At 32.7% G+C, this 21,233-nt stretch overlaps 1 protein-coding gene and 1 long non-coding RNA gene across 7 annotated transcripts in view; both read right to left on the minus strand.

Annotated features, from left to right (window-relative positions):
* USP15 (ubiquitin specific peptidase 15) overlaps positions 1-21,233 on the minus strand; it is a 118,841-nt gene that overhangs the window by 56,403 nt on the left and 41,205 nt on the right. For all 6 annotated transcript variants that reach the window (XR_009265585.1, XM_058742167.1, XM_058742166.1 and 3 more), the window contains exons 5-6: positions 15,822-15,967; positions 11,843-11,904 (exon numbers count right to left, since the gene is read on the minus strand). Coding sequence is in view for 5 of the 6 variants with exons in the window: in XM_058742167.1 (XP_058598150.1) it covers positions 11,843-11,904; positions 15,822-15,967 (208 nt within the window). In the remaining variant the exon portion in view is untranslated. The remainder of the gene's footprint in view (positions 1-11,842; positions 11,905-15,821; positions 15,968-21,233) is intronic.
* LOC131519304 (uncharacterized) lies at positions 1,265-11,836 on the minus strand. Its single transcript, XR_009265586.1, has 2 exons — positions 5,352-11,836; positions 1,265-5,303 (listed from the first exon to the last, which is right to left on the minus strand). It is a non-coding gene; the product is annotated as an uncharacterized LOC131519304 (long non-coding RNA).

Consider the following 21,233-nt stretch of genomic DNA (forward strand, 5'->3'; position numbering starts at 1 on the left):
TATGTGTGGTAGTATGGTAGGCATTTATACATATGTAGAAGGGAGGAGATAGTGAAAGAAAAAGCAAGGTCTAGGAAGCATTGGGATATGCTCTATTTGGGATAAATAGCATTGGTAGAGAGATTGCTCTTAAAAAGCATAATGATCAGAAGAAAGAGAAGGATAGATGTGGTCCACAGGTAAAGCTAAAGTATATCAAGACTTTTAAAATGCCATTATAGACATTACTGATAAATGTTAACAGATCACTTATTTATTCTGATTCCAGCTTCTGACATAAATTATACATAGCCCAATCTAGCTAACATTTGTGGAGTTAATTTAGGGGTTGACTAGTCAGTCTGTGGATTATAACCAGAGCTCTTGAGATCTATTTCTTTGAAGTAATTTAGAAATTACACCGTTCCTCAGCAACCCTGCTCTAGTTGGATTTTTAAGGAGAACAGAGAGAAAAAAAAAAAGCGCTTAGAATATCACTCATAGATTAGATACTAAGCCAGTAACCTAGTGTTAAACTAACTTTGGCTAATTTGGGCTAGGTATAATATAAAATAGGGATCCAAGTCTTAAACAAGACAGAAAACAGTAAAACATCAATTTAACTGAAATTATTTCATGAAGACAGAAATTCAAACTTCATGCCTGACAAATATAGTATCTGAACTGCCCTACTTCAAACTGGAGTTTCAACTAAAAGCATGCAATTCAAGGCTAAGTTGAACTTCTTCCTTCAACAGAAAAATACAACTTGATAAATTACCTGAATATTCTGGATAAATTAACTTAATAATTAAATTACATGAAAACCATGTAATTTAAAAAACCATTTTGAGCAACCAAAATATGGAGATGTTAAGTTTGAACGCTGACATTGCAAAACAATGAAAGATTTTATAGTTATTTTCAAATCTGACATAAAAGAACCCCATGTTGTAAAATCTAACATTGTAAAACAAAAATTATCTTATTAAGAAAAACAAGACCAATTTTAAACTTTCCCCATTTCTTTTAATTTCTTTTTTAGTGTTTATTTATTTTTATTTTAATTTTTTTTTTTCAACATTTTTAATTTATTTTTGGGACAGAGAGAGACAGAGCATGAACGGGGGAGGGGCAGAGAGAGAGGGAGACACAGAATCGGAAACAGGCTCCAGGCTCCGAGCCATCAGCCCAGAGCCTGACGCGGGGCTCGAACTCACGGACCGCGAGATCGTGACCTGGCTGAAGTCGGACGCTTAACCGACTGCGCCACCCAGGCGCCCCAAGTGTTTATTTATTTTTGAGGGATAGAGCATCAGCAGGGGAGGGGCAGAGAAAGAGGCAGACACAGAATCCGAAGCAGGCTCCAGGCTCCAAGCTGTCAGCAGAGAGCCCGACGCGGGGCTCAAACTCATGATTCGTGAGATCATGACCTGAGCTGAAGTCGGCTGCTTAACCCAACTGAGCCACCCAGGCACCCCTCCCCATTTCTAAAGATAAGTTCTTGGAGAAAAAGAAAAGTTTAAATCTCTCTAAAAATTAAACACTTTTACTGTTGCAAGATACAGATTAATTCAATTCAACAAGCATTTGCTGTGTGCCTCTCCTATGACAGGCAGGGTATTAGATATTTAAAGATAAATGGAAGAAAGTTTAAGGGAATTTATGTATAAATTGGTTCTCATGACTTTATTTTTGTTCCTTATTTTGACTACCAATGGTACTTACAACATAAAACATTCCACTTAAAAATAAAATTACAGTTACTTTCCTTTAGTCATTATGAATCCCAGTACCCAAACTGCAACCCATTTTTTTCAACTTATTATAGAAACTTCCAAATATATGCAAGTCCTCATGTGCCCAGTATCAGATCTTAGCTTCAAAAATTAACATTCTGCCACTTTTATCTGTATCCTCTCAGCCTCCTTTCCCCATGTTTTTGCTGGACTATTTTAAAGCAAATTCCAGACATTTATAATTTCACCTGTATATATATAATGGAATATTACTCAGCAATAAAGAAGAACGAAAGCGTGCCATTTCTAACAACATGAATGGAGCTAGAGTGTTTTATGCGAAACAAAGAAAGTCACAGAAAGACAAATACTATATGATTTCACTCATATGTGGAATTTAAGAAACAAAACAGATGAACATAAGGGGAAAAAAAGAGAGGCAAACCATAAAACAAACTCTTAACTACACAGAACTATAGAGAACAAACTGAGGGTTGCTGGAGGAGAGGTGGGCAGTGATGGATATCAAGGAGGGCACTTGTTGAGATGAGCACTGGGTGTTCTATGTAAGTGATCAATCTCTAAATTCTACTCCTGAAGCTAATATTACACTATATGATAACTGTAATTTAAATACAAACTTAAAACAAACAAAAATTTATAGTATAGATCCCTAACCCACAAGAGATACTATACCAGTGCCAGTCCCAATTAAACAGTCAGTTCATGTTCCCTTTTTTCTCCCTAGTTGGTTAGTTTGAATCGGGACCCAAATCAAGTCCATATATTTGCAGATCAATTTTGATAACTTCAAAAGCCCTTACTTGCTCCCACCAGCTAACTTCTCCTCTGGCTTCACCTTACTGTGACTAAGTTTAGTTTACATTTGAGTGATTTCTGTATCTATTCATATAGTTAACACTGACTTATACATGTTACCATAAATTGCTCAAATCTTTTTTGGAACCAGGGAACAAAAAAGAATATATCCAATAATTATATGTGAGTACCTGTGAATATTAAGCATCTATACGAGAACTGTAAACTTAATATTCATTTATGCATGAAATACACTAAATTTTCTAACTTCAATTAATGGCTTTTAAATAACTGGACACTAGGGGGCGCCCAGGTAGCTCAGTTGGGTGAACGATGGACTCTTAATTTCTGTTCAGGTCACGATCTCAGGGTTCCTGAGTTCCAGCCTCATGCCAAGCTCTGCCCTGGCAGCATGGAGGGGATTCTCTCCCTCTATCTACCCCTCCCTTACTCATGCTGTCTCTCTCTCAAAATAAATAAATAAAACTTTTAAAAATTTAAATAAATAAATATCTGGACACTAGTTAACATAAACTTGACTGTGACCATGCTGTTTGGCAAAACTTGGGAGACATGGTATTGGTACTAGATTATATATTATTTTTCCAGAACAGGAAGCTGGTACAGTGTTTAGAGGAAGGAAATATTTATTTAGTCCATGTGCATTTTCAGCATGTCAAAGGAGTGTATATATACACTCAAGGTCTTAATGGGTGTTTTATTAAAATGAGAAACCTCAAAGTACAGTTATGAGGAGTGTATTTATGTGTAGGCACAAGCATTTCCAAAAAGAATTTAGAATTTGGACATCTAAAATAACCAGAAAAAAGCTGCTTATTGATAACCAGCAGCACACAGGAACTTCATTCTAACATCATTATGATGCCTATCTTTAGGTGACAAATACCTAAGAAAGATGTATATATTCAAATAACAAAAAGATTTATATATAGTTTCTCTTGGAACCCTGCCTTTCCAACCAATTTACCCTCTTAGTTATCTTTCTTCTGTCAGTACATTTCATGGTGAGTGATTTGATCTATACAGGCTGTTCCATTTTCTGACTATTCAATTCCTCTTTCCCTATCATCTATTTCTCATTCCCAACATACTGTTTCCACTTGTCAAATACACAGAATATCTCTTTTGTTCCTCATCCCTCTCCCCAGTCTCTGCATCACTTAGCAATGCTGACCATTCGCTACCTTCTGAAAGTGTTTCTCCTTGTTCTCTTCGATATAATATGTTCCCAGTTTTCCTAAATGTTCAGGATTACTCTATTTAATCTTTTTGTTTTATATCATTTCTTAAGGACATCCTTTAAAATTCAGTATTTAGTTCTTTACATTTTTTATTAGATAATTCATATATGCTTGTATTTCTCACTTCCAGGAATAGAACTCTGCACCTGCAGTTATTACTCTCCAAGCTTTGGTTCCTGATCTTTAACTGCATACTAGGCAGTTTTGTTTGGCTGTTCCATTATCTCAACTTAAAGTCTTGGAAAAAGTCACTGTATGTCTCTTACTGAAGGAGAACAAAATAGGAACAAAATAAAATGATATAAAGCATGCAAGAAAACTTACAAAAATTCAAAACGTCTTAAAAATTGACAACAAACTGCAGATTTTGGAATACTACCCTAGATTTCTGGCTCAGAGCTTACATTTTAAATAGAAGACACATTATTAATTTAAAATATGTGAATATAAATGAATGGACAAGGAATTGAAAGCTGGCTTATGAGCCATTCTCTCAACTCCCACAAACTCAAATCATTCAACCCCCTACTTTGTGTTTGAACAAGGTTAAGATTGGTAACAAGTTTGTATACTTTCATAGAAACTTTGAGGGTGCATTTTCTGTGAATGCTAATAACTATGGCTTGTTTAGTACCCAAACAGAACTGTAATAACCAAATCTGTTTCAAATAAGCAGAACCTATCATGTACAAATACTTAAAAAGTCTCAGTACAATTTGTTAAAATGAAACCAATACTTTACGTGGTAAGAGTTTCCTAATATTTATTTTAATAATATTCAGTCAAATAGGTCTATGCACCATTTCTGAATCCATTTATACAGTTAATGTTCTATTATTAAGCAAATTGGGCTTAATCATTCTCTAAAAAGTTCTAAAGAATTATGCATTTTTTGAATGTATTTAAACGAATACAGATTTGAAACCGATAGTGTACAAAAACAAAAACAATACTGCAGAGTCACGTAGGTGTTTTTATTATTTATCTTGGGCAAAAAGTAGTATGCAATAGTTTTATTTATAAAATGCTCCCTCTCGCCAAGCAGAGCACTCAGGGACAGAGTGCTGTAAAAAAAAAAAACAACTAATATGGCACCAGATTAAGTTTATACTTAGTGTTTTGGTCACCAATTTGGAATTTGTTAATTAGAACAAAACAGATGGCCGAACGACAATGTATGAGTGAGAACTAACTTAGTTTTCCATTTGAGTATTTTTGGCCTTTCATGCATTATCTAGTTGATTTTGGATTCTTTCTCTGGATGTTTTCTTAGTCCATGAAAACTGGCTTTCACAATCATCAATAACACTTAACTTTTATTCACCCGATACTTAATCAACATGCCTTTTATCAATATTTGTGAGCAATTACTGAAAATACCTGAATTAAATCAGTTTCTTGGGCTGCTCTCACAAGAATTTTATTTCAGTAAAACTGTAAAATTTGGATCTTTTCATTTCTATAATACTAATAATCTCAAAACCATTCTTTGAAATAACTATACCTAATCGCTTCTCGGCCTTTTGGCTAAGATCAAGTGAAATAACTATACCTAAATAAAACCATACAGAAAAAATTTGCATAATTTTTGAATGAATTCAAAATTTAATAAAGTTGTACTTCAGAAGCTATGGCTAAGGAAAAAAGTATTATGTTTAAACAAACTGGAAAGTGAGGGATCATCTGTTGGTCAGGTTTCTCTTCTTTTTAGGAACTTCTATACTTTTACAATTTATCTACTGTAAAATAATTTTTTAGAAATACAAGATTTAACTAACTATATATCTTCACCTGAATAATTACACTATGTACCTGATGTCAACATCTTTAGAAAATAAATGGTCAAATTTAACAGAACAGAAAACTTGGGTTAAAACTTCTCTAAGGTATTATTAGAAAAGATTGTGTTTTTAGAGGTTGTAAGAAATCAGCAAAACTAGATGAGAAGTGCAAGTTCTGAAAAAACTAAGCACTTAGTTTTTAAAATATAACATAAATATGAAGTTGAAAATTTCAAATCACATGCTGGTATCTAGCAGAAAAATCCAGATGGAAAACTCTTGAGTATTTTTTAGGTAGGTTTAGATTTCTAACATGGATTTTGGGTTATTTTAGGGTATATGCATTTTTATAACTGCAGGACTACATATTTTAAACAAAATTATATTTTACCCTTAACATTTCTTAATATTTAGCATTTCTTCTCAATCAAGTAGCATAAAAATTTAGCTTCAGCTGAGGATATACAGGCTCAATTATGATAAAAATGGGCTCAGGACAATTTTAGGACATTCAGAGCACTTTAGTTCCTGTTTTCAGTGGTGTAGTAAAGTCAGACAATTAGATACTAACATGCTTTCTCTCAACAAACATATGCTTACTATAATGGTATTTTCTTGTTCATAAGCAGCACCTAAATGAAGATTCCTGGGCCCACCATAAAGATTTATCTTCTGCTTATCGGGGTGAAGACCTTGGAAGCTGCCACCTATGGTGTCCCACACAGTAAATATTAAGAAACATTACCTACAGAATATCTCAAAGTGTGATCCTTAGACAAACAGCATTAGAATCACCTGTGAGCTAATTAGAAATGTTAAATTCAGGAGCTCCACCCAGCTCTACCAAATCAGAAATTCTGAGGATGGGGCCTAGGAAACCATATTTTAACAAATTTAACAGATGATTCTTCCTTCTATCACCCTATTACAACTTTAATGTTTTCCCCTCGACTTTTGATGCTCTATGTAGGAACCGGTTATGTGGTAAGCAATATGAACACCAGAAAAATCCAGGTTAGTGATGTTTATTAGAACTAGCATCTTCACACCATCTTGAGGACTAGGAGTTGTCTCCTGCCAGATAATAATGGCAATAGAATGTTCTACACATTAATATGCTGAAATTTCTCTTGAGGGCCTAAAGATTATAGGCTCTCTGCTGGAGCTGAATTTGTTTAAGTTATATGTGCTTATAATGTGACTTCAATGAACACAAAGAATTCCACTTTTCAAAGCTGGCATTTGCCCAGAAAAAACAATGTGCATCCTCACTTTACTTATACATATAAAAGAAGTGGTAATTCCTTCATCTTTTTTCTTCCTAATCTGTACTCCTATTTTCCTCTATACTAGGTGCTTTCTCTATGCTCTTAAATATTATAATTTTATGTAATATGTTCTGCTTTGTTTTAAATTTATGTAAATGGTACTTAATTAAAATCTCATTTTGTTTTTTCTTTTCTCTCAACTGTATATTTATTTTAAAACTTACCCAGTTTTAAAGATCTTGTCATTGTGTACTTCTACCTGCCGCTCTGGTATTCCACAGCATACCATCACTGGTTTTAGCTAGGCTGCCTCCAAATCCCCACTACCAGCAACAACGCAGCTACACAGCTTGTATCTTCAGGGACCTGCATAAAAATTCCCCTGAGTGCTGGGTCAGAGGGATTAAACAATTCCTGATTTCAGTGACACCGACTGGTTTATAGAATGGCAGTTCTAGTGAACACTCCCACCACTGGTTCATAACGCTTCTCCTACAACCCTTCAAAACTCTGTAATAGCTATCTTTTACATTTTTGTCATTTTGGTGGCTGTTAGGTTGTACCTCGTGCGTCAAGCTTTCTGATTACAAGTGAGTTTGTGTATCTCTTCATCTGCCTGTCAGCAATGGAGCTTCCCCTTCTTTAAACTATTCATATCTTTCAGTTATTTTTTAAAAGATTTTTGCTTTGTTTCTGTTAATTTATAAAAGTTCTTTGTACATTAAGGTATTATTCTCATGTAGGTTTTAGATATTAAAAAAACTGACACTTGACTTTTTACTTTCATTTATGGTTCCTTTAACAGAAATACTTAATTTTGATGTAATCAAACCCACTAATTTTCACATTATGTTCTCTGATTCTTAAAATATAGATATTTCCTGAAATTTCTTATTAGCTTTAAAGTTTTACATTTCATATTTGAGTATTCCTTCTGGAGTTGGTCTTTATAAATAATGTGTAAGCTGGTGATCCTGTTTTTCTCCAAACAGCTAGTTTTCCTAATAAAATCTAAGCATCTACCTGCTTTAAGCAACCTGTTTCTCATTGCCTAGTGGTGCCACTTACCAAGTTCTCATATTTACGTGAGCGTTTTTTTTTGAGCTCATTAATTTATTCCAGTGTATTTGCCTTTCTTTTGTTAGCATCATACTATTTTCATTATTATGGCTTTGTAGTAATTCTCACTATGTAGTAGGCTCAGAGCTTCCTTCCTCTTCTTTGTCAAAAGTGACTTAGCTAATCCTGGACCTTTACTGGGATATGTTAATTTTAGAATGAGTTTGTGAAGTTTCTCAAAAAAAACAAAACAAAACAAAACAAAACAAAACTCAGGATAGAATTTTTAACAGGAGTCAGTGACAGAATAGATTTCAAGAAACAGGTATCATCAGATTAAAACACACAGTACATGATAATCCTTTGTCTTCTAATAGGTTAGTTATTTACCATGAAGGTTTTATGCATTCCTAATTAGGTTAATTTTTGTTATACTATTTTCTGATTGGGTTACTTATGGAGTATATACTAATGATATTTGCAGGGGTCAGGAACCTATGGCTCACAAGCTAACTCCAGTTTGCCACATTTTTCTGTAAATAAAGTTTTACTGGAATACAGCCATAACCGTTTGTTGACATAATGTCTATGGCTGCTTTCAAGCTCTACTGGCAGAGTTATAGTTAAGTCAGAGACCATATGGCTCACAAGCTAAAATATCTAGTTCTTTATTAAATAGATTGCTGACCTCTGGGTATAAAAAACACATTAATTTTTACAAATTAATCTTAAAGAATCTTGCTGAATTTTCTCAGTTCTAATAGTCTGCTGATGGGTTTTGGGTTTTACATAGATGACTGTATCATATGCAAATAGTGAATTTTTTCTTTCACTTTCAATCTTACTTGGTTTGTGTTCAAAATGTCTCAATATAATTTTTGCTACAGACTTTGGGTATACAGACTTTATTAAGTTAGGAGAATTTCCTTTTATTCTTAGTTTTCTGAGAGTCTTTTCATACACTGATGCTAATTTCAAAAAAAACATTTTTTTTTTTTTTTGCATTCTAATGAACTATCATTGGGCAATTTAGGACATTCTGTTATATGGTATTAGGCATATTTTATAGTAAATGGATACTAGATCATAGACTATAGTATATAATGGATACTATACAACATACAGTAATAGACACTATAATATATGTATATCATGTATATATACTATATATATGTATAATGTTTTCATGCTTTAACATTTGGGTTCTGTATTAAAATACTGGGTGATTCAGTGAAGAATGGAACTCTTAACTAAGCACATTTCTAGTACAGTACTTTCATTCACCAACATTTTTTTATGTCTATGTTGTTAGGTATTATATACGAGAAATTGTGTTTTCTCTTATAGAAGGACTTCAGCTGTTTAATAAAAATGGTATTGTGTGCTAGCAAATAGGGAAGAAAAGAAAATATACAGTTTTATCTTTCAAGTGAAAATCAATAATTTTAAGTAGAAAAGATCTCTAAATCCTTAGAACTCATGGTATTTCTTAAGGCACAAGCAACTTTGAAATTTCAAAAATTATTTAAAGCTGTTAACAAATACATAACAATCTAACAATAAGCTAGAAAAAAGAACATTTATCTTGATCTAAAGACTAAAAGTAAATATTCGCAAAGAAAACCTTTCTAACTTCTAAGCTTCATCAATCAAGAAATTTACAATTATCTACCATGTGCTTTCAATATCTTCTTATTCTAAGTTCTACCCTTATATTACACCCTACTAAGTGGGAGTAATAATAAAATCTAATTAATATACTTAAGTGGTCTCATAAAAAATTTAAATAAAAAAACTTCACAAGATAAAAAGGACAGAGAGCCACTCATTAAAGATGCATTTTAGTTTTAAAGATAAAAATTAAGTACCAGATCATTTTTCTCTTTTATTTGCGAGGTTAACATTTAATAAATTATTTTTAATTTACTTAAGAATCATTATTTTAAGTATTTCAAACTATAGGTTTATAATCCCTTATGAAAATTCTGAAATTTCAAAAGCTCTGAAAATGTTTAAAATATTTCACAATTCACTTGAGGGAAACCTAACCTAAACTGATATTAAACTATTTATAGTCCTTTATCCTACTTAGTGTGAATATTTGCTAAGATTAATGTGTTTGGTTAAGAAAGTCCCCTTGGATTCTACAGATATACTAAAATAATAGGCACCATATTATTTTCAAAGGTTTGAAAAGTCTAAAATTGAAATACAACTGGCACTAAGTGTTTTCGATAATGTAGTATAAAACTGATCATTCTAAAACCTTTACAAATATTTTCTCCCAATCGGTTTGTTGTGTTTTCACTCTGTTTATTGTTTCCCTTACTGTGCATAAACTTTTTAGTTTGATGTAGTCCCATTTCTCTATTATTGCGTTTGTTGCTTATGCTTTGCTGTCATATTCAAGAAATCACTGCCTGGACAGATGTCATGATGCTTTCCCCCTAAATTATCTTCTTGGAGTTTTATAGATTCACGTCTTAGTTTTAAATCTTTAAACCACATATTTGATAAGGGGATAATATCCAAGATATACAAGGAATTCCTACAATTCCATAGCAAAAAAACAAATAACCAGATTAAAAAGTGGGCCTAGGACTTGCATAAACATTTCTCAAAAAGAAGGCATACAAATAGTCAATAAGTACAGATGTGCAACATCACTAATTGTTGGGGAAATGCAAATCAAAACCACAATGAGATATTACCTCATACCTATTAGGATGGTTACTATCAAAAGAACAAATGATAACAAGTGCTCATAGGATGTACAGAAATTGAAACACTGGTACAGTGTTGGTAGAAACATATAATGATACAGCTGCAATGGAAAACAGTACAAAGATTCCTCAAAAAATTAAAAATAGAAGTACAATCTGATCCAGAAATCTCACTTCTGGGTATATATCCAAAAGAAACGAAATCATCTCAAAGAGATATCTCCATTCCCCTGTTCACTGCAGTACAATTCCTAAGATAGGAAAACAACCTGAATGTCTATAGATGGATGAATGGATATAGAAAATGTGGCACATACTGCAATGAAATATTATCCAGACTTTTTTAAGGAAGTAAGACTGTGTTAAGTAAGGAAATCCTGCCATATATGATAACTTGGATGAACCTGGGGACATTCTGTTAGGTAAAATAAGCCAATCCCAGAAAGACAAAAACTGCATGATTCCACTTACATGTGATATCTAAACTTGGTCAAATACTCATAGAAACAGAGAATACAAGGATGGTTGCCAGGGGCTGGGGGTAAGGGAGAAATGGGAAATTACTGTGCAATAGAAATAAAGTTTCAGTTATACAAGATTAAGAAATTCTAGAGATTTACTACACAACAATGTGCCTACAGTTAACAATACTGTACTGTGCACTTAAAAAATTTGTTAAGAGGGTAGATCTCAAATTAAGGGTTCTTACCATGTTCAAACAAATGTTAAAACGATTTCTAATTCTTTCATCCTTCCTTCATTTACCATCAAAAGCAATTCTTATACTCCTCTATCTCTACTTGTGCTTTTATATTCTAAAACATTTAAATACAAATATTAACTTTATGTCAGACTCATTTTGACAGTGTTCTTTAACAGATACTTTTAAAAGAAATCACAAAAAGCTTGAAAAATAGTAAACAAAATGTTTAATAGTGATTTGATGTATTAGACAATGTAACAATATTTATAACATATGTATATTGTACCTTATTCTAAAAGAGATCCAAACTGGAAGGCTTTTTAATTATAGCATATTAATTTAAATGCAAACTTAGAAAATGTCTATAATGGGAATAAAATATTTAAATACAAAGTAGGTATATATACTTGCAATGTACAATTAGGTATCTTCTATCATTCTGGATTTTGTTATCTGAAATCAAAGGCTTTAAGATCATGCAATCAGCCATAAAAAGTGGGAGCACTTACTTAGGAGCAGAAGGACCCCTGGGCCATGTTCCATCTTCATTTTTCTGTTCTATCACTAACACCTGTAAATATGACACAATAAAAGAGTGTTTTTCCTTAACTCTGAAGTTAAGATAGCTTTAGAAGATTAGGTGAGTACACTAAGAAGCTAAAGTAACTCTGGGGATTAAAGGACATAGTAGACAAGGTGAAGAGGTATTTGAATTTTGATTCCAAAGCTGGGCAATATAAATAGAATATAAATTCCTTGAGTTTAGGGAGTATATTTTTTATTTCTTTTCTATTTATAGGTTGTGACATAGTAAAGTACCATGCAAAAAAACCCAGATGCTCAATAAAAGGTCAAAGTTGTTAAACATACTGATATATAAACTTAGCTATCATTACGCAAATCCTGGAAAATAGCCCCACAGATAATTCCAAATTACAGATCACACGTAATTTATTTGGGGCTTTAAAATTTGTCTTTATTTACGTTATCACTATGCAAATTATAGAATCTTTTAATTCTATATGTATAAATGATAGAGTCACATTTGTGAGATTCAGACTCAAGTTCTTTATTGCAGCATGGTAAAGGCAGACAGAAATCAATTCTAATAAATGTAAAGTACAGGGCAAGGGAACTATGCTTTATTCTAAAACATGTCAGAATCCTCCCCCTTATCTGCCAGTCTAAAAAGACTTTCTTCCAGTTTTTGCTATGGGTGAATCTGTGCAAAGAAGAAAAACTAAGCAAAAATAACTAAATTAGCAAAAGAAACATGTGATTTATCAATACGTTAATAACCAAATTTCCATGGGAGAACTAGAACATAGAAAACATGTCTTCAAGTAAACTCAAGCATTACAAATTGTGAATACATCCTACATATCACCTTCAACTCTTTTTCTTGAAATTGCAATTTTGTAACCTACTCTACATACTCTCAGTAAAATACTTTTGTGGACTGTATGTTTCAGGCCATTTGTAAGTTGGCATTTGGATCCTAATCATATAAAACGTAAGCCTGTTTCAGAGCACATACAACAAACAATAAAGCATCAATAAAAAAAAAATTAATGGAACCAGGTAGTTGAGAGTATTCTAATTAAAATATAAAAGTTATCTCTAAGTGTTAATACTGCCTACATTCAAGGAACGTGTATGAAGTACATGTGTAGTATATAAAGAATAAGAGCACTCTACCTACTATCCTGATCTCTCCCTGATCATACTTTTCTCCCTTCCTATCATATACAATTAATCATTCTCCTCAATTTTCTGATATCATTCCGATATAATCATATATTCATATATTTTCACAGATTTATAAAACTGAATTTAGTAATTTTTAACTCCTGAAGTTTTTCTTTACTGCAACTTATAACTCTACAGACATCTACATATGAACTACACATAGAAAACATGTCTTGGCATTACAAATTTGAATATATATATGTATATATATATACACACACACACATATATATACACATACGCGCACACACACACATATATATGTAAGCTTCAGTCATTTGGAAGACTTAAATTAGTTATAAAATGAAAGACTTTAGTTATAAAAATTCCAAAATTATGCATTTAGTTATCATTGTTTATGGTTTGCTTTCCAATGGAAGGTCCTACAACTGAAGAATCAAACAAATATTTAAAGGTGAACCATAATATTTTAATTCCTAATAGTGTGTGTAGTTAAAATTTCATGTTTTACAATCAGATATTAATTTTGAAGGCCATCAGAAATGTTAATGTTCACTCCTTTATTCAAATATATTATTTTCTGAATAAAGTTTTGCACATGGTTAAAACTTTCAAGAAGAAAACTATTTCAGAAATATTTCAAAATTTAATTAAGCTGAATGTGTGCATGCACACGTGCACATACACGTACACACTCTTTTAAGGGAGAGAGATAAGAATCGCCCATTTTGGGAGGCAAACTCTTCAATTATGTATCTTTGTTTCACTTTCTGATGTTTCAGTTTACTTTCAATTTCGGTAAAAATTTTAAAAAGTCCAGGACAATGTTAGTTCACTTATCATCAGTCAGAAAATAACTGTTTACAAAATCTGGAAAATTTAAAGCATGTTGTTTGAAACATCATAGATCAAATGTTCTTAAGGATATTTAAACTTGTTAAAATAATTTATCGTCAGCTGCAAGCTGATAAGTGCATTCCTATCAGGAACATCAAATTATTTAAATTGTCTAAGTCTCAGTTTTCTAGTGTACGTGATGGATGGATAACAGCCATTACATGGGCTTGATCCCAGAAAACATTTAAAGAAATGATTCCATGTGTTTCAAATTGAACTCTTGGAGCTCAAGACTTATGGATGGTAACTCAGGAGTCAAAGAGGAAATTGGCCAAGGAGGGGAGTGTTGACTAACCAACAGAGTTCCAAATTCCTTACACCAGCTTCAGTCAGGTTAACTCTGCTTTTAATTATAATACGTTAGTTTTTGTAAGATTTCCCTTAAGACTATAACTAAAATAAGTCTGAAAATTAATGTTTTTATAGCCCAATACATGACATCCAGTAGACTTTTACTAAAAATTAATTTCTTCTGTTCTGAATTTTTTAACAACTTGGACCAAAATACCAATGTCAATACTTATTTTTAATAAAACAGAACAAAATAAAACCCTCCATATATCAGAGCACCAGGCTCTGTGTTAGGTACTAAAAATAAAAACAAAAATAAATAGACACAAAGTCCAACTAAAACAAGGAACTCATAGTCTAGCTGGGAAGCTCAACATATAAATAAAGTACATAACGAATGACACAAAAGACCTATACATAAATCATTATAAAGTTAAGGGAATAATTTTTTCTCCAAAGTAGAAAACTCCTATACCTGAAATAGATACTGAGAAAAACAGACCAGGAAAGGCTGAAGAGATGACGTGACATTTGAATTGGAATCTGAAGGATGAAAGATTTGATCTGGTTAGACTACATGACAAAATGGAATGGTTAATTTGACTATTTTGATGTTTAAAAGGACTTTTTGCTGGATGGATGCAGGCACTGGGAAGAAGGGTATAACAGGCAGATGGAATCACACAAATGAAAACACAGGAGTTTGGAATAGGATAGTATGCTTAGAGAACTACAAGCAGTTCGGTTTGGTACTTGTCAGAGTACAAATCACAAGGCAAGGATAATGTAAGATGCTGGAAGACTAGCAAAAAGGTCAAACCTTGACTTGCATGCCGTGTTAAGTTGCCTGGACTTTATTTAATTGTTAAGGAACCAGGAAAGGTTTATAAAAGGGAAACACTGACGTTTTACATTTCAGAAAGAGTATTCTAACAGAAATATGAAAGACTGAGAGTGGATATGCAAAAGATTGGATGCAGAGGGATCTGTTAAGACACTACTGATAGGGGTGAGAATGGAATAGAGAGATTAATTCAAGAAATATTTAGAGGGTAGAAGCAGTAGGACTTGTTGATTGTGTCTAAACATCTTCATTTTTCAACACATTCATTTCTTTGGATTGTATCATAAAGAAGGACCAAATTGGGGGTTGATACCTTAGCAGAGGTTGGCAAACTACAGTTCACTTAGCTCACTGACTGCTTTTGTAAATGAAGCTTGTTGTTTACATATAGTCCATGACTACTTTGTTACTACAAAGGCAAAGTTGTAGTTGTGATAGAGACCATATGGCCTACTCAGCCAAAAATATTTACTATTTGATTCTTTACACAAAGTTTGCTGACCTATATTTTTAGCTGTTTTTTGATGGAAAATCATTTCTTTTTAAAAAGTAGGTTATTCTCAAGCTCAAGGAGGGAAGCAAAAGCTATTGCCAATGAACAGCAGGAACCGGGAAGAGATGAGTTAGAAAGAGGAAGCCAGAGAGAGTAGAACCAACTATAGATTGTCAAGATATTCATAAAGTTTGTGACTCCAAAAAGCTTCATGTATAGTATGCTTAAAATAAACAGTACTGCTAAACAATACCTGTCCTTGGTATAAACCAGCATCCTGAATGGTGCTGTCTGGTTTATTCAGTGGTTCAAATGTATTACTCATGTATTTGTTCCACAATCTGGTCTCCTTTTCATCTGGAATATTGAAGATTTTTCTTATTTCTTTTTCAATTGTATCTAGATTTAAGGAGGAAAGATATATAAATATAATACATATTTTAAAATATACCACATAGAGCTAAGTGCTCACCAGCATAAAAATCCTAAATTTAAAATACTGATATAATAGCAAGAATAGGTGAACAAATATGTAGGACATATATAAAGAACAAAAAAGATAAGACCGATGTGTTTTTTTACAAACAAAACGGTAATTATAATTCTGACAGATAATTACTTGGGAAAACAAAGATCTCACAAGGTAGAAAAATTTAATCATGTAACACTCCAGTATAATTTATATTATACAGGATGAAGTTTAACTTTTTACACATTATAAATTCAATGTATTTTTCTGATGATATGATGGACTCAGAAGAAGTATGAGTCACAGATGCTACAGATAGAAAATTCTATTTTTAATTGTAACATAACTAATTTTAGGATAATTTATATTAAATTGAATATAACTTACAGTTTGAATAGTTCACTAAAATTAAACAGAATAAATGGACACAAAGGAAAGTGCCTTTTTGAAGGGATGTCTGTATTAGTAAAAATATCTTGTTTTCATAGTAAAGCCATATATTTTCCTTATTTCTAAATCAATTATGTGAGTAGAAAAAGTATTTTTAACCTGGAGCAGCTTAACCTGCTATACAACAGGAGTCCCCACATATGAGAGCAGAGATGTAATTAAATTTCAGTGCCATACAGTTAAATGAATCTTTAAAATTTTTAAACATGAGAGATTATTAGAAAATAGCATTAAAACTATTGAATTCTGGTCAGTAACTTGCCTACCTTAGACTCATGAAAAGTGTAAAATATCTTATGACATATGAAGAAATATATAATACTTCTACATTTTAGAGTACCTGGCTAGCTTTGGGAAGAAATTATTTATAAAACACTAAACCTATTAATACATGTTCTCTGAAGAAATATAAAAACCTATACCTATCCTACTTCATTAATTTTAGTCGAAGAATATTGTTTATGCTCTACTTAGCTAAAATTCATTAATAGTCTTATAGTCAATGAGATTTTGATTAAGGCTTTAAGTAAACAGGAAATCTTACAGTGTATCTGAAAACTTGGCGCAAATTAGCTAGAATATTTAAATAATTACACAAAATAAATATACTAACAGTACTGCTTTCTATTTTGGTGGGTTGGTCTTTTTCCTTTTTGTTCTTTTTATTGAAATATAAATATATAACGGAAAAATTCACAAGTCATCAGTATATAATGATAAATTTCCAAAGTGGATACACCCCGTAACTAGCATCCATATCAAGAAACACAACATTACCTAGGAAGGAGGGTAGAGGAAGAAGCTGAGGAAGGGAGGTCATTTTCGTCTTTCTATAAAACTAAGTACTCTTTTTCCTGATTGCATAAATAATTCTTGCTCATTGCAAAAATTCAGGAAATACAAACACCACTGTTAACATTTTGTTATTTCTTCTTTCAGACCTTTATTTGTTAATACACAGATACATAATACAATACATGGAGACACATATGGGAATTTCCTCTTCAAAGAGTTCTGCAATCTACTCACATATAGGGGAAGAACATTAAAGACAGAAGAAAGGACTGCAAAGGCCCTGAGATAGGAATGCATTTGGCATGTTTCAGAATACTGTAGTGCAGCAGTGTGGCTGAAGTGAAATGAGCAAGGTGGAAATGGATTATATAGAATCTTGTGAGCTATGAGAATATACTATTTTATCTGAGTCAAGGGTAGGAGACTAGGCTACTGAAGCAATCAAAACCAAGGGAGAAGCAATCTTAAGTGGTCAGAATGAGAACAGATTCTGAAGGAACTGCTTAGAAGATACACTGCTTAGATTACATGCAGGGCATGAAACAAAAGAGAATCTGAATGATTCCAAGGTTTTGAGCCTGAGCAACTGGAAGAATACAAGTGGGGACTACTCAGATGGGGAAGAATGACAGGGTAGCAGGTTTTTTGGGGGGAAGGGACAGACTTTAGTTTTGTACATGTTATATCTTGAGATTCCTATCAGGCAGAAGTGAAGTTAGGGAATGATTAAAACTGGAATTGGGAGAGTTTTGAGTAGGAGATATAAATTCAAAAGATATCGATACACAGAAAGTATGTGAAGTCAGGGCACAGAAGGATATCACCAAAGAAATGGGGAAATCCAAGGACTAAGCATGGCAATACCCTGATGTTTTGAGATCAGAAATATGAAGAGGATCTTTTCAGATTCTCTGAGAAGATGCAGGCAGTGAGAACTTGTGTCCTGGAAGCCATGTAAAAAGGAAATATTTGTAAATGGAAAAGTGAGTATGTATATTAATTTTTGCTGGCAGGTTAAGAAAATGGAAGACTGATATTACCATCAGATTTATCAATGTAAAAGTAGAGACCATCATAGCAGCAGTGCCAAGGGAGTGATAGGTCTGAAGGTCTGATGCAGCAGAGTCAAGTGAGAATGGGAACAGAGTAAGTGGTAGCTAGAAAGCAGGATGCTCACATTGAGATTCACCAGGTGCAGCTACAGATAACGACGATCTAGGGTATAACTAGGGAATTAATGCCTCAAATTGGATACAGATTAAAGGTCACTTGAGAATGTCAAGGTATTGAGAGGGTGTGCAGACTTTTCCACATACGAATCTGACTGTGTCAGGCAGTTAATAAAAAGCATAGAGGTAGAAAAATTATTACCTCATATAATAAAAACAAAATTGTTGTGACAAACATTTTTAGTAAGAATATTTAATAAAGTTAAGCAATTCTATTAGTAAATTTTATAGAAACAAAATACTTTTCAATAAATTTTATAACATTGTTTTTTCCAGTGTATTCGTAAAGAAAAAATAAAAACCTAATTTTATATTTCTTATTGGAACATTTTCTATATCCGAATATGTCAATTTAAGGAGAAAAATACTCAAAGGCAAGGCATTTTGGCTCTGAATGAGGTAAATTATTTAGATCCTGCCTGTGGCTACTATTATTATTATAAGTCAGTGTAAATAGTAGTAGCTGAAAATGAGTTTTGATTTGGCAAAACCAGAAAACAAATACTTCTATTTCTTAATTCTATTTACATAGCATATAGCTGTATTTTATGGACATAAATATTTGGATCATTTTTAATCAAGATGAGACGACCAGGGAAAAATATACATCCCATATTTCCTTTCTTATTATCCAAATTTTTTTATCATTTCAAAACTTACTTCCTTTAGAAAAACAAAATCAGCCCAATTAACCCTTGCACAGATTATATTAGGCAATAATTAAGAGATGTGACTGTGTCCAGTTAGAATATTTCCACTTGGAACCAGGGTGATCCTAAGTAAGTCTTTCAACCTTTCTTAGCCCCAACTTCATCATCTATACAATGAAGATAAAGTATTGCTGAGGTTTAAAAAGAAATTTCCTACGAAGTGCCAAAAACATAGTCCCACAACTGCTAACTACTATGATAACTATTTTATCAGGTCTCTAAAATTCCCAGTTTAATTTTAATTTTTGTGAAGGTTTTACAAAATTTCAGTTTTTGTAAAACCTTTTGCTTAGAGAGCAAACTTGCTCAAGTACAGATTACTGAACTTTAAAAACTAAGACCTACAGTAAGAAATCGTGGCCCTATATACACGTGTTGTTTTCTATTGTGATATTTTCTGTTCCATTCTTTTCACTCCCAAACTACTTATACCACCCAGAGTATTGACAAACATGCTCTAATACAGTAAGAAACTTTGGCTGTACAAAAATTCAGTTCACTTACAATTTTAAGGTATATATCCAATGTATGTAGCATTTTAAAGTATTAGTATGTTGATTAAAATCTATACAAATCATAAACTTTTCGAAGCAGATTCTTTATAAATGATTTAACTCCATAAGACAAATTCTTATGTAGTACTTAATATGAGAACTCCACACTGCTTGTACTGAAATCAGAAATTAAACCAGCTGATCTTCATATAATGAGCTTAAAAATATTATTCCGTGAACTAATGTTCTAAAATAAGATTTCTTTTATAAATTTTTTTTAATTTTAATTTTTAAAATGTTTATTTATTTTTGAGAGGGAGAGAGACAGAGCTTGAGCAGGGAAGGGGTAGAGAGAGGAAGTCACAGAACCTGAAGCAGGCTCCAGGCTCTGAGCAGTCAGCCTAGGGGCCCGATATGGGGCTCCAACTCATGAACCACGATCATGACCTGACCCGAAGTCAGATGCTTAATCAACTGAGCCACCCAGGTGCCTCTCTAAAAGTAAGATTTCTGATTGTCCCATATTTATACATAATTTTTCTACAGAAATAAGCTAAGGAGAAAAGGAAATACCAAACTCTAGTTTAAAATAACTAGAAAACATTATCTGTATAGTAGCTTCTCATTTATATTCCAACTAGCTGAACATTTCAGACATTATTTAATTTCAATAGACTACCCTTATTAGACTTTAGAGTCTTACTCTGCATATTTTAATATCATGATTAATGCAATTTTATATATATTGATAACTTAAAAAAATTTTTTTGAATGTTTTTATTTTTGAGAGAGAGAGACAGAGCGTGAGTGGGGAGGAGCAGAGAGAGAGGGGAGACACAGAATCCGAAGCAGGGTCCAGGCTCGGAGCTGTCAGCACAGAGCCCAATGCAGGGCTTGAACCCATGAACTGTGAGATCTTGACCTGAGCCAAAGTTGGTCGCTTAACTGACTGAGCCACCCAGATGCCCCTATATTTGATAACTTTCAGTTTTTCACATACAGAAGAAATGTTTTATTTTCCTGAATATGTTCCACAAGTCTAGAAGTTCAAAAGTCAACTAATTGTACATATTAATATAATAAAATGACATTTATATATGGAATTCTTACTATTTTAAGTATTCATTGTATTTTTTTAAAGTTTGATTTTGAGAGAGAGAGAGCACATGCACATGCAAGCAAAGGAGGGGCAGAGAGAGAATCTCAAGCAGGCTGTGCACTGCAGCAGAGAGCCTGACGCAAGGCTCAATCTCGCAAACCGTAAGATCATGACCTGAGCTAAAATCAAGAGTCAGATGCTTAACCAACTGAGCCACAGGCACCCCTTAAGCATTCATTTCAGAAAGATGACTTAATGAGTTTACTAACTTGCATCACAAGCTTATAAATGTTCTAGGTAAATAACAGAAAATCCATACATAATATTATATTTGTAAAAACATGAGGATTAACCAAGCACTAGGTATTGAAGAATGGTGTTATTTCATGGAAAATACAGTTTTAAAAGTATCTTCTGCT

This window comes from Neofelis nebulosa, chromosome 8 (assembly GCF_028018385.1).
Source record: "Neofelis nebulosa isolate mNeoNeb1 chromosome 8, mNeoNeb1.pri, whole genome shotgun sequence".
Taxonomy (NCBI): domain Eukaryota; kingdom Metazoa; phylum Chordata; class Mammalia; order Carnivora; family Felidae; genus Neofelis; species Neofelis nebulosa.